The 15,028-nt window shown below is 37.2% G+C and overlaps 1 protein-coding gene across 1 annotated transcript in view; it reads left to right on the top strand.

Moving 5' to 3' along the window:
* si:ch211-113g11.6 (uncharacterized protein LOC559008 homolog) overlaps positions 1–15,028 on the top strand; it is a 46,585-nt gene that overhangs the window by 15,601 nt on the left and 15,956 nt on the right. The window contains exons 4-10 of the mRNA XM_063487954.1: positions 3,947–4,042; positions 4,388–4,493; positions 8,374–8,481; positions 8,741–8,880; positions 9,633–9,811; positions 11,647–11,755; positions 11,937–12,147. Coding sequence (XP_063344024.1) covers positions 3,947–4,042; positions 4,388–4,493; positions 8,374–8,481; positions 8,741–8,880; positions 9,633–9,811; positions 11,647–11,755; positions 11,937–12,147 — 949 coding nt within the window. The remainder of the gene's footprint in view (positions 1–3,946; positions 4,043–4,387; positions 4,494–8,373; positions 8,482–8,740; positions 8,881–9,632; positions 9,812–11,646; positions 11,756–11,936; positions 12,148–15,028) is intronic.

The raw sequence follows: 15,028 nt of genomic DNA, 5'->3' as shown, positions 1-15,028 counted from the left end.
TCTTTCTTATTACCATCATCATTATTATCATCTGGAGCAAGGTTTGTGTCCAAAGTCAGAATGTTCACTTCTGACTGTTCAATTCAATTATTCACATACAGCTTATGTTAAATCTTAAGAACTTAAGACACCAAATAATTCAAATGAGCATTGTAAAAACATGCAGTAACAAAAACAGCATAGAAAATGATAATCCATGCAGATGAGATAAAATTACACAGGAGACACCGTCACCTCAATAAACAAACACTGTACAGCTGAGTGAGCAGTGGATAATTGCATTGAATAATTTGTGATTCCACAGAGAGAATGAGAGAATAGCAGTATTAAAACAAAAAAAAAGTGGCAAGATAAATCTTCAGTTGAGAGTTTAAATACTCTGAGAATAAGACACAATAGGTTCCATTAAATACTGAGGGTCAAATTCTGCATTTGTTAAGTAAAGGAAATAAGGGGATTATAAACCTTAAGTTGAATACTTACACCACCTACACCTACCAGCTTTCATTATGAAGGTAAAGTAAAGGTCAACGTATAGTTTTGGGACTATGATGCCACAATAGTCCATGTGCTGTACAAAGAAATAATTAAATTCCTGCTGCATGGAAGCACTATAATACCAGAGCAGACAGAGAAAGCCTCTCAATTCAATATTTTATGGAACAATAATTAAATAAGTTGTGAATTCAGTTTAATGCAATTTTGTTTATAAAGTATAAATTCACAACACCGCTTATGAGCAACCACTTGTGAGTGGTGAGAAGTAAGGTGCCATGCAGTGCTGGCATGCAAATGTTATGATGCTGAAAAGGAGGAATGGAAAAGAAATGCTCAGTACTCACTGGAAGTCCCCAGAAGCCTGAGCCTACAGCAGCATAACTAAGGTCCCGGTCAAAGAGGTCTAGAGAGAGGCACCCACCAGCTGGGTGAAAACCCATTGCAACTGGTTGCAGGAGGTTACTGGCAGTCTCTGTGAAATCAACTGCTAAAGCCCCATTCACACAGGCCTATAGACCAATCAGTGACCCACTTGTAAGTGATCACTAGGGAAAAGAGTGTATTCCATAAGTGGTTGGTGATTGGTTGCTAGGGGTTGCTGGCAGTTGCTAGTTTAAAACTTGTCGTAACAAGTGTTGCACCAACAATGTCCTTGCACTTGCTTTGTGCAGTAGCAGATTGCTGCAGATGTCCTTACTATACATGGGAGAAGTTTAAATGTCTGCAAACACTGCCAAATTACTCACCAGGTGGCAGTGAAACTGTGAAAAGCGTGACTCAAGCTAGAGACCTACTGGCTTCAAAAAGTTTTTGAAATGTGTTGGTTGCAGTGGCAAGGCACACTGTTTAGTTTTAAGTCAAATGTGCTCCACTTCTGATTTCTTTAGTGAACCTATAAGTGAAACTTAAAGAAGCTTCACTTATAGGTAGAAGCGCAGTTTAAAAAGCGGTTTAAGGATATGGTTTTTACAGGGTACAGGGAAGAGGTAGAGATTTGACAGGGTGTTCTTGTCTAATATTTTCATGTATGTGCGGGTGCACGGGTATATTGGTATGGGTATATATATATATTTGTAGGTTGTGTATCCTTCAGGTGTTAATGGGGTTAGTGAAAATGTGTATATGTGCGTATGTGTATATACGTATGTATGGATAGATAGAAACATATATGTATATATAAAAAAAAATAAAAAAAATAAAAAAATAAAAAATAAAAAATAAACATGACATAATGTAATTGCAAGGAGGTATTTCTGTAGTCTATTGATACTAGATAGTGTAAAAGGGGTGGGATTAAATAAGCTTATGCTTCTTCCTGCTCCTTTTTGAACATGAAAGTTATTTGGAGTTGTGGTTGCTCGTTTTCCTTTTGTTTTGCTTTGTTCATTTGTCTCTTTTAATTCTATTTTGTTGTACTTTTTCAACATGTTCAAAATAAAGATTCAATCAATCAATCAATCACTACAGCCCAGAAAAATAGCCCAGAAAATAATTGGCCAATATTTACAGACGAAATGGTTTCCATGCAAACCATTTGTGACCACAGCAATCTGCTAGCAACCAAAGAAATCACAACAAGGTTTTTGGTTCAGGACCCTCTTACATTCTTTCCCTAAGGTAGATTACAAATTCTATAGTGATTACTGCAGTGCACTTCAGAATGTATCTGATGGTAACATTTAGTCAGCCTGGAATTCTACTGAAGCACAAAATTACCTTTCATACCACAAGGCAAAAACCAATAATAAAAAAGCAAAAAAAAATGTAGCTGAAGTTATGGCACAGAAGAAAGGGCAGCCAGAGCTAAAGCTTACAGAAAGTCTGATAACGACAGATGGTGGAGAATAAAATACCCTGAGTCATGCAGCAAAACCTTGTCCCATGAAGGGGAATGAAGGACAAGAGGCCACATTTTCAGTAATTCACAACCACTGAGTGTGTGGAAAACAAGTGAGATGAAGGTCGAAAGTTATCCGTAGGTAGCAGACTGAGTGTAATTTCACAGACTGATTGCATATCCAAATAACTTCAAGTGGAGAAGGTTTTAAAGAGTCTGTCCACTTCAACATCAGTTTATCTGCAGCACACTAATTTTACAAAAGCTATACACAATAAATACACACGACAACAGAAACAAACCATATTGAGCACAACAAGAAGAAACTAAAACTCTTTTTGACACTGTTCTGAATGGGTCAGCTACAAATAGATTTTTTTGTATGTTGAAATGTTCTGATTTTAAACTTGAATCTACCAAACCCAAGGACAGCCACTCATTTCATAAAGTAGTTTAATGATGTGATTTGTGCCTCTGGGGGAGCTTTGTTAGTTCTTCCCATCAGTTAGTATAGCATGGCTTGGGGACTCTGATATGTGAAGAATGTTTGGTATTTTACTCAAAACTACCTCTTGCTTGCTTACAAAATGCTTAACATCAGCTTCTACTGAGTGGAAAAATGAAACTACTGAACAACGCATTGGTTTAAATTTGAGACTCACATCAAGTACCGGCCCGAAAGAACAAGCAAGTTTTTGTTCCTCAAGAACAAAAACTTGCTTGTTCCTCCGCCAGATAGCTTATAGCATTTCAGGCATGTAACTTGACATTTAAACTCGCTTACTTTAACTTCACTCCTGCATTTTAGCCTGAACAACTGAAAATCACTGCCCAAAGTAGTTCTCAGAAGAATAGAAACTTGCATACGCTCAGTGAAAACCAAACATAAATAAATAAAGAAATGTCAGCCCACACTATTGCCTATCCGACCACCTACATATCCACCTACTCACACTCACACAAGCTCTGGCCCCGGTCTTTGGATTTTGCGATGTACCTTCACTGTCTCCAGAGACCCATTTGGTTTTGTGATAGATTGCTTACGAAAAAAATCTCATTTTTTATTAAAAGCACATTCCAACAAACACCTATTAATTGTGAGTACTACTAGGAATATATTTTCATCTTCCATCTAGCAGTGGATTTGGGATAGGAGTCTGTTTTTTGTGCTTAGTAAATAAGTCATGCATATGGAATATTGCAGTGATGTACTGCAGGTCTAAGCCTCCTGAGTGCTGTCTGCCAAAAATGTTTGGCGCATGAATGGCTTCCAATTTTTTTTGAATCTCTTTTGGTAATCCACTCTTTCTCTCATAATCTGCTGTGTGTTGTGCGCTTGCTTTGTTTCTCAAGCCCTCTATTCCACATTTGGCTCTTTCCCTGTTTGCTTTTTCAGTCCCTTGGTGTTTTTCTTGTTGTCTTTCTCCCTTTGTGCTGTACCTTTCTTTCTAATCTCTTTTTCACATACTCTCCTCTGTTTTCCCTTTCTCATTTTAATCTGTAATCCCTCTACCTATCTGCACTTCTTCCCCATTTTCATCTTGCTTCTGAATCATTTTCTGCCTTTGTCTCTGTCTGTTTATCTCACTCGTGTGCCTTTTTCTCTAACAGCTGGAGTGTGATAATTTCATCACGGTCATTCAGAAAGTAAATGACACATTCATAGTATGTGGGACAAATGCCGGAAACCCCAGGTGCTGGATGCTGGTAAGAGGTTTCTTTAAGTACGTGTGCTTCCCTTTGTACTGATGTGAGTGCTTCACTTAGAGCCTAAGTAATCCATGGATCAATTGTAATTAGAATTTATTTATCTTCTCTCTTATTTCCTCAGTTGGTTAGATAAGGGCTGGGAGTTTTTCTTTCCACAGAGGACATTTTCACTTCGTAATGAATATGTTACCCCGTGGCTAAGTTGAAATGTTCTAAACTCTGTGTTGTAGTAGAAAGATAAGTGGGTGCTGGGTGTAATACATTTAGACACAAAATGAAATGAATAGAGTTTAAAAAGCTACACCTCCACTGGGCTTGATTGTCTTTGCCTTCTTTCTGCAGGTTAATGACACAGTGCTGACTGATGTACAGGGTGCTGGGCAGATATCTTCAGCCTCTCACATATCACCGCAATTCCCTTCCCATAGGGCCATCAGCTTGCCTGCAGGTAACACAAAAAATACCTGCAGTAGTGTAAGTTTATGTGTATGATATGAGAGAAAAGAATACTGTTTTGATACTAGCAAATAAAGGCACTGCAATAAAATACGCCTGACAAAGCAGACTTTTGTTGTTGTCAGTAGACCCAGTAGATCTCAGCTATAGGCAGCATACAGCATACTGGCTTCCATTGTGGCTTAAGTGTTCAAACCAAAGGAGAGTTTGGGGTAGTCTTTAATGGTTTGATCTGAAGAGAATGACCTTCATCCACACCAGAAACAAAAAGAATATAATTTACAACTATAAGAATATCAGTACAGTGGTGGTAGCTATTAACTAAACTAAAAACTAAATCCACAATCCAAGCCTTAGCGCTCAATTAGGATTTGTTGCTTCATTTTGTTCTTTCTTTTATTTAGTTAAATCATAGAAAAGTCTTGGGATTCACTTAACACGGTTTACTATGATAAGCTTGGTTCAGTTGCATCAACACAGAGAGTATAGGCAACGGCTACAGGAAGCACGGGTGTTATATACCCCATGTATCTTACTATAATACTACAATCCCACCTATATTTTAAAGAGCAAAACTACATATGACATTTGTGAATTGCTGAGCCCATAAGAGCATGTGACTTGAGAATGGTGCAAAGGTAACAAAAAAAATGTATATACCTGTAAAATAAAATACATCTTCAAATTTTGAAGGCAGTCAATTAAATATACTGGCATTTAATTTAGTGATGTAAAAAATCTATCCTGTTCAATTCATTTTACTGTCAGTATTCATGTTAGAACTGGACATCAAACTAGCATCTTATGAAAGCAATCAAAGCTTAAAGTTAATTGTGCTGCAGAGAAGCCTGTAATCAGAATGAGACTGAATGATGATTACAGGTGTGATGGTTACCAACAGTGAAATACAGAAAAATTCATCTGCAAGCAGCAATAAGAGGGCAGGGGGTTCAACAGGGTTCAGTCACCATGGCAACTGATGTGATCTTGTTAAACGTGTGTCTGCAAGCACGTGATAAGAAAGAAAATGCATTTTTGTGTTTATTGCAGCGCTTCCCAAGAAATCTCGAATGTCAGGGAACAGTGCTGCATCCGTGGACCAAGTTTGGTACCAATTTATGAAACAGTTGCTGAAATTTGATCTCACTTTCTGTCTGGTAGCTTTGCTGCCAAATTTCATTGGCAGTAGGAAACAAATGGCTTTGAAAATCTTGAATCCGTCTTATAACTTCACTAAGGGTTGGTCTAAAGATAATACAATCCGATTTTAATAAAGATCTGAAGAATAAATGTGACCTGTTAATAATTATTGACAGCTATTCATGAAAATTCGATATAGCTTACATCACAAGTTGACCTTGGGATTAATCATTTGGCCTTTGGGCATCTTGAGGCTTCTGGTTTTGAGAATAGAATAGAATAGAATAGAATAGCCCTTTATTGTCATTGTACATGTACAACGAGATTGTGGGTTGTTTTGGGTTTTGTTTTGTTTTTTAAAAGTAGAATAGCCTGGCTGTGGCTGTGGCTGTGGCTGACAACTGATTTTAGAAATGTACCTTGTATCTAATCTCATCCAATATTTGGAAAAGATATGGCATTTTTAAATTTAAAGATTTTTTTCTTTTTTATATAAAATGCTGCATGGAAAATAAAAGTATAGTAGCAATTAAATCCATGCTTCTTGACCCAAAGTTTTTTGAAAATGAGGCATGTGACTGAAAGGTTTGCCAACCTTGCATCCACTGGTGGCACTGCAGGACTTTTTTTAAACATAAAAACTGACTTGAGTGGCAAATAAAAATGATACCATACCAGCTTTATTTGCAAATGCCTTTAAAACAACCACGACCACTAAGTGCTGTACAGAAGAATAAATAAAAGATGTAATTTAAAAAAAAAAAACAATGACATACCAGCTCACATGAGTTATAAATTCAACTAACAAAATGAATAAAAGACATAAAACATGAGCAGAACAGCAACAGCCATAATAAAAGGTTAAAACAACTATGGGTGCGCAACTTCACTGCTTATCCCCAGTGATCATTCTTTTGGGATAATAAAAGAAGAAACTGGTAGTAATGACGAATTAATGTTATTGTTTTTTGTTTTTTTTCTCAAATCTCACTCGGTTCATTTTTGTAAGAGGGACTCTTACTTTCTATGGCAAAGTGACAGCTTTGCCAAAGATCTTATTTTAGAACAAAGCCACCTTCAAATCTTTATATTAACTTTGCTCATTTGCGACAGGAGCAGCAGTGTGACACTTGTGTGCCTCTGACTCCCAGGAGCCATCTGTCTCTTATTATCAACCTCTATTCATGTAATGCAAATGAGCGAATGCTTTTATCTGAAGTGCCTCACAGTGTTTTAAAGAGTCAGTGCTTTACAAGACTGATGTGTTTGCAGATTTTAAAAGCCAATGTGTTACTTTTCTAGAGCATATGGTGTCTGTATTCAATTTGAGTCCTCTGTTCAGTTTGCGCCATCAAAATGACGTAAATGCAAATAGGTTTGAAACTATTATTGTGCTTTAAGAATGAATAATTACCATCTGGGTTAATTCCTTATTGTTCACATTTTAAATAGTTTCTTCAGCATAACACTTTTGAACAAAAATAAATCATGACTCATTTCTAATGACTCCAATCTAACAAGTACAGACCCACTTGTGCAACCACATAATGTATTATATAAAGCTTACTGTGCAATTTATCATTGTCACTATGTGCCAGTCATTAATAAAATGCTATATGTGGACAGGAGCCATAGGCCAGTATATTGGTTTTGAGGTTGTAAAAGTAAAACTAATTAGCCAGCCTTAGAATATATGTCATCCATTAATTAAAGAATTAATGATAAATCAATAAAGGAAGTAATGAAAGTAATGATTTATTAATTGAATGCCTCCAGCACTTAAAGCTGTTAAATGTTTTTTTGTATGTTTTTATCCATCACAGTTGAGCAACATAAGTCATTTCAATCAGTGTCTGTTATGTGAGTGAATTTATTTATTTATTGTTTTTCTCAAATTATCTCATCTCTGTTCAAAGCAGAAAATGCAGATCTGCTAATGAACTGTAATGCTCTTCATTTGTATTTGTCCTAAATCAAAGGCAAATTTCGGTGATATAATTCACCCGTTTCATGAGACTGATTTACAAGTCCTAAATGCCCCCGCTTCATTCCCCAACAAATAGAGCTCCTGGTTGTGCGGTTATTTGGGATCACATTAACATAATAGAGATGTTTCTAATTAAACCAACATTTCAATAGTCATACTGCCTGATGAGAGACACTATTTGTTAAACCGCACTCTTCAGAGGGATTGTTTGAAGAAACACTCTAATCAGTGAGAGGTCGCACTGCAGGATGCTCTTTCAGATTGGGATCGATTGTGGAAGCAACGAGCCGACCCTTTGCTTGAGCTGAGCAGCATTCAAATAAAGATCAATCCTAATTAAGATGTTAGTGCCATGATTTCAAATGCTCCCCTCTGCATTGCTATGGAGACGGAGCTCTAAGTGGGGTTTCTAGGAACATGGTGATTGGTAGCTGCTCATCGTTGCAGTGAGCTATTCTGGCTTGATGTCTTCTTTGCTCTTGCTTTTCTTTCCCTCCCCTGTTTTTTTTTTAAAATTCTGTCTTTGTCCCCCGATCCTCTTTTTTTTCTCGACTCCCCTGCTTTCTATTTGATGTTCTCTTCTCTGTATCTTCCTCAGTCACTCCTTTTCTTGTGCCACTCCAATCTCTCTTCCTCTCCCCCTGAGCCTTGTACAAATCCATCAAGCTCGCAGTATGCCTTCTATTTTTTTTACCCACTGTTCACCCTCTCTTTTCTTGTCCATTTTTCTTCCTCGCCTTCTCAGATGGGAGTCTGTATTCTGCTATGTCGTCGGTAGAAGGTCATTCCGGCTCGATACGGCGTACGTTTGGCTCCCAGAAACTCCTGAAGACAGAGAACGTTTGGCTGTTAAGTGAGTAGGAGGAGGGAAGTCACGCAGAAACCGTACAGGTTTAGACTAATGCATATGGAGATGGTGGGTGGTTCTGTCTGTAAATCATCTACTATTTTTCCCTTGGGAAAAAACATGTAGGTGTATTCACTCTTAGAAATCTAACTACTGTGATTAACCATTTACACAGCTACTGATTCTCCCAATTCTTTTTTTTTTCACTAATAAAATATGTTATTATGTAAAATAATCAAGTCTTGCTTATCTGGCTCATTATCAGATCCACAGTTTGCTGGAGCATCTATAATCCCCTCCTCAGAAAAATACAAGGAGGAAATCTACTTTTTCTTCAGTGAATTCAACAAGACAGCCAGAGTGGACGAGGAGCCATACAGGGCTCGCATAGGCCGAATATGCATGGTAAAAATCCTGCTCGTTTTTGGAAATTTTCTGCTCTCCTATGTGATTCCTGACTGACCCACTCAATTGATTGTTAAATGAATTTCAAAGTAAATAATCCTTAATGAAATTATTGATGGTTAAAGAAAAGCATTGAGGCATTCATTGATTTCCGTTGCGATTAGGAGTTAGGAAAGTGTGTCAAACTAGAACATCATAATAAGTCCTGACCAGTCTCTCTTTACTGAGCAGAAACTTTAGCTCAAAGGCTCAAAGACTCCTGCCAAGTGCTCAATAATTCATAATTAAGTCATATCCTTCCACAGACAGCTTTAGAATATTGTGGAGGTGACCTTTAGGAGAGCTAGTCCACCCTTCTCCATCAGTTGGTGTGCATGTTCAGTTACAATAAACAGCATTAATGTGTTTGCTGACTGCTTGTTCAGTGGCTCTGTCTTGTGTCCCACTTTGCCGAATGCACATAATTCAGTTAAAAGAAATTTGTTAGAGGGCAAGTTTTAAAAAGCTAGATTTGATGTGCCCACCTGTGTACTGTGTACTAAACTAGGTTACAGGACCATCCTGTATATTCAAGCAAATTTACTCTTTCCCAAACTGACAGAGAGAAGAGAAAAGGATTGCTCGTGGCTCGGATTAGAGGACAATATCTTTGCAGAGGACACTTTAATTTTGTTCTGGTTTCAGACCAAAATTAAAAAGGAAAAAAATCACCTTCAGGACATTGTTATGACCGTCTTTATTTATATTTCAAGGTTGATGAAGGGGGTGTCAAAAACCTGATGGCAGACTCTTGGACCACCTTCTTGAAGGCACGGGTGATGTGCGGTGCAGGAAACACTCAGCAACAGTACAACAACTTGAAGCAAGCAGTGGTGCTGACTGCTCAGGATAAAAGGGCTGGGGTTCTGTATGGCCTCTTTTCCAATGCATGGTGAGTATGAATTACCCGATCCTGCTTTTTTCTGATTCCAGATCTGGTATATCCCTCACTGTGAGGAAGAGATGGGAATTTATCTTTCACGTGCAAAGAAATATTAAGCTCAATTTTCCCATCTTATAAAATAAAATGTAACAACTGAATCCACTGTAGAATAACATCAAAGGAGATAGCAGAAGTGAAATAGTTATGTAACGTGGTGTTGATAAGAACCTTATGTTAGCATATGTAACTTAAAATCTTAACTAACAAGTGTTATATCAAACCAACATCCTTCTAGCTTCTTATATAAGCTCGCTGATTGAACATAGAGTGAAAATGAAAGCGCTCTTGAGAGACAGCACTGGATCTTTTTTATTCTTGCCAGCTCACTTTGACCACAGTTTACAGTTAAGTTAAAAAAATAAATAAATAAACATACAAATAGAAGCTGCTGGTGTAGCAGCATGAAGTAATCCAAACTGTTGTCGCTCTGCTGTTAGCTTATGGATCAGCTTATTGTCACCGAAATTTGATCCAGCTTTTTTGGTCAGTATCAGACCAGTCATAATCATCATCATCATCTCCGTCATCTTTGCGATTGTCTTCATCATCTTCTCCTCCTCCTCTGCCTCCTTCTCTTGACTGCTTTCTTTAGGGTTTGCCACAGCAGATCATCTGCCTCCATCTCACCCATCCCTAGCATCCTCTGTCACACCACTCCTTTGCATGTCCTTCTTTATTACATCCATACATCCATGAAAAGAGGAAGATCATGTGATCACGTACTGATCAAGCTTTTAGGATCAGGGAAAATGAAATGAAGCAGATGTATAACATAACAAACCAACCACTATAACAAAGTAACCTACATTTGTCCACCCACACAGTACACACCACATACCACACATTTGGAAGAAATGTTCTTGTCAGAGAACATTTTCTTTCCTTTTAACTGCAACAGAAAATTTCTGTTGGATTCCGAGTCCGTTAAATAGTTTTCGGTAAATGTGCATATTCCATTCCAGACATATCAGTTGCCATACACAAAACAATATCATACACCGCTGGAGGCATACATTAATTGTTGATCATATTAAATTTAGTGTAAAGGAAATTCCAAAATAATGCACACAAGTTCGCAAACTGTAACGTATATGGATCCATATATCAGCTAAACATGAACAATATATAGTGATTTCCCTTATTTACAGTATTATAGACATTTTACAACCTTTTATTATGAAAAGTGTAGTTGTATAGGCTTGCTCAATGTAAATGTGATAAACATTTAATCAAATCTTTAATTCACAAATGCCCTGTATTAGATTAAATGCAAAGCTCTTTGTGAGGATTGGGCTATAATACTGAACAACTGATCTATACAGCCATGAGTTAGGTGCAAACACAAATACCCTCTTTTGTTCCAGTTTTGATTACAACATCAACACAATAATTTGGTAACAAACACAAACTTAAGTTTAAGTTCAACCCAAGTCTGCGCTGATTGTGTGTATATTTGCATAGCCGTGATTAAAGCTCACTTACAGCAATATTTAAAACAAAAGAGTTAGAGTTGGAAGGTATTATAGGGGAGCAGTTATTGACTATGCGGTAGTGACAAATATTATCAAATTCAGTGAATGTGGATAGACATAGACAAAAGAGAAAAGTCGGAAAACATGAACTGTAGCAATTTCAGTCTTTGTACAATTAATATAATTACTTGAAATGTTGTATCTATAATACATCAACCTCAGACACAGACTCAAAATTCTTGTCTTCTACTTAAAAGCCACTTTCCATGCCTTTATTGTGGTTGTAATTACTCCTTCCTTGCTTTTGTTCAGGGGCAGAACAGTGATCTGTGCCTACTCCATTGAAGATATTGACCAGGCCTTCTCCACATCTAAGCTGAAGGGCTACAGCGGTCAACTCACTGGCACACGCCCTGGGACTGTAAGTAAAACCTAACAACCATCAATCCTGCTAATTTTTTAATTAAAGCCCAGTACAAAAAATGTAATGAGTTAATTCATATTTTTAAATATAATTCAGGTGTTATTTTTAAAGGAATGAATCAATACAAAATAAATGATTTGGAGTCCATCGGAATAGAGTACGTCACTTTTTCCCTTAGTGTCTCCGCAAAACCCCCGGAGCAGCGGAGAATCAAAACAACGTGAAAACTCTTGGGGTGATGAGATACCACCCAGAAATTGAGGATGTGATCCGGCCTGTTGGTGTGGCTCCACTTGACCTGCCCTCAGATGACCAAATCACACATACAGTGGCGGACATCGTACGGGCAGTTAACGATGAACACTACAGCGTTCTTTACCTTGGAACAGGTGTGTGTCTGAGTGTGTGTTTATGTACAAGCATATGTGCTTGTGTGTTGTGTGTTGTTATGTGTGTTGTTAGCTTACAATGTCTCTTGTCATGCTAAAGGGTTTTGTTAGCCATCTGAAAGCAACTAATGAGTAGCTATTTTCTGTTCTTTAGCTGCACTGTCCCCACATCAGTAGTATTTACATTTACCTCTGCAGTCCTTTCCTTAAGAATTGTTTTTCTTTACAATATAATATTCTGCACTTCACTTCAGCTGGTTAGGGAAAAGCAAATACTGCTTGAGCAGTATTTGCATATTAGCCACTCTCTACTGTCCCGGTTCAACATGCAACACTAGATTAGAAACGAAAAACAAACACAGACTAAAATATGATTTTAAAAAAATTACCGCTAAGATATTCTTAAATTCTCAATACAAGCTGTGAATATTAAATGTGAAAAACTGACAAACTGTCAAAATATTTTCTTCTCAAAATCTAGTCAAACAATCCATAGCCTTCACAAGACTATTTCTATTTGATCAAAGCAGCAATTCTGAGCTGCTGCTGCCCATAGCAGTTACTGGAAAAATTGTGTTGTGCCTAAGGGAGATCACTATGGCAACCATCACAAGTCATATGCTCGTGTGTGCATGAGTGTCTCACCACTCTCAAGTTCACCAAAAGATGAGCGAGTGTCATCTTTCAAAGTGCAAATTGTGACTGCTGCAGTGTATATGTGCTTGTCATTCATAAAGCTTTTCTGGGCTGGTTATATTTTTAACACAAAAAAACAAGGTGGTATTAAAAAAGGCAGGTTGTTGTCCTCTCACTATGAGCTCTACAAACTGTGCCAGTAATAGGAGGGAAAGGATGGTGAGCTATGAGCAGCAATGGGTCTCTATGGTGGCCTAAAAAGAAAGTAGAGCAGTTTGAGTCACACTGGTATCTGAGACTGTGGGAACACATTGTACTACTGTTTTCTACTGACAAAATATTTCCTGTTTCTTGTTTTTACTTTCAGGGACAGTAATTGGCATGCAGAACAGAGCTTGTGTTATCCATTACAACACAGGTTATATGTTACAGTTCAGTTTTTGCAATTTTCAGATTCCCTTTGTGATCACTTCTGAATTGTGGTTTGAGAGCGTTTGTTTTCCCTTCTGTTTAATATTGCATCACCTCCACCTCAGAGTGCTGGGTATAAATATTCATTCCGTGTAACTCGTCAAGCTCATCAGTCTGCATAAATTATTTCATACATGCTCTTGTATCTGTGTAAATGATGATGAGAAGCTGCCTTCTTGAAATGATTCAGTCTTTAGTGAGTGAAGAAGACAGGCAGCTCATCCATAGTTGGGTAGTTGCATTATAACAGTCTTAATTTAATCAAAGAGGTACAAGTGATGAGCTCATGTCCACCTCGAAACCACAGACAATGGAATTATAGAGAGGCATTTTCTTCAGACATTAGTCTTTCTTGGTAAAAGGCCTGGTAAGTCTTATTTAACTTATTCTGCCTCATTTACATTGCTTTAATTTAATTATGTGCAAAGTTCCTCTTAAAATGAAAACATCATTTAAATTAAAAATATCTTACAAAGCTGAGCTTTAGAAAAAAAAAAAGAAAAGAAAAAAAAAGCAAAGCAAAAATTAGTAGGCAGGACAAAAAACATCACCAAGTGCTCCAATGTTCAATATAATTACTCCCAGTAAGACTGAGCGGAAGATCAGCTGAAGCTGGCATTTACACTTTGTTAGTCTGCTTTAAATCAGTTATGTTGTATTTGCTATTGTTTGGACAAATTCATTTAGTTTGGTAAGAATGCTGCAATTCAAAGTCCAAAGCAGACCAAACAACCACTTTGATTCAATCTAAAATGACACCTAGTGATGGTAAAAAGTCAGGTTAAATAATTTGTCCTGTCAGAAAAGGATTGCATGAGTTTTGTTGAGTAACACTGAATATAATACAGTTAGTATTTTTTATGTATTTTTTTCCTGAATAGTATATTTAGAAAAACATATGTTAAAGTATTTAGAAAAAGGATCGTCTGATGAAAAGTTTTTTTTTTAATTATACAAAGATAAATTGTACAGAAGCAATCAAAAGAAAAAGTTGCAACAACAGCAACAAAATGACAACCAGATAGGTTGTTGGCAATAGGTCAGTAACAAAAATTAGGGTTTAAAAGACCATGGGAATTAAAGTGAAGAGAGGGAGGGATTTAGCACTCCCACTCACACTTAAAGGCTCAAGTAGAACGACAAGACTCTTGGTGCTGTTATGCAAAACATTTTGATGGCAGTTTCTATGGAAGTGGAAAACATCACTTACTCAACTTCCTCTCATCTAATTTCTGCGCCAACCTCTTGTTTATTCTAGTCACAGCTCTTTGCCGAAGTGATGTATTTGAAGGCTAATTGAACTCCCTTTAACATGTTGACCTAGAACAAGCTGACAGGGTGGTGCCCAACTCCTAATTAGCTAAATAGTGCACTGTATATTTTGCTTTTTAAACCCATCTAACTAGTCTCAGTGGGACTACACTATAAGATATAAACTGACAAAACACAACAGTTTTTGACAGAGTGAGTTTCTTAGTCTTTTGATCTCTAGCCAACAAATATTTCAACAGAATTTATGCATATAATAACTGGCTACTTCAATAACTGTAAAAGGATATTTTCTGCAAGCTGCCGCAAAACTGCTTTCATACAGCAGAGTCATTGTAGTGCTAGAGTGGTATAGATAATGTACCCAAATCTCAGCCAGGGGTTGAGTCTGATAATGTACAGTAGGTGCTGGGTTTTCACAAGGAAGAAAATTACATGGAATAGACAAAGTGTTGTCTCTAGCTCCTGTGTGTGGATTTGGATGCCGTTTTAGTAGTAATCTAAT

This window comes from Pelmatolapia mariae, linkage group LG10_11 (assembly GCF_036321145.2).
Source record: "Pelmatolapia mariae isolate MD_Pm_ZW linkage group LG10_11, Pm_UMD_F_2, whole genome shotgun sequence".
NCBI lineage: Eukaryota > Metazoa > Chordata > Actinopteri > Cichliformes > Cichlidae > Pelmatolapia > Pelmatolapia mariae.
Note: the sequence above shows the minus strand (reverse complement) of the source record. Positions and strands in the feature narration are given on the sequence as shown.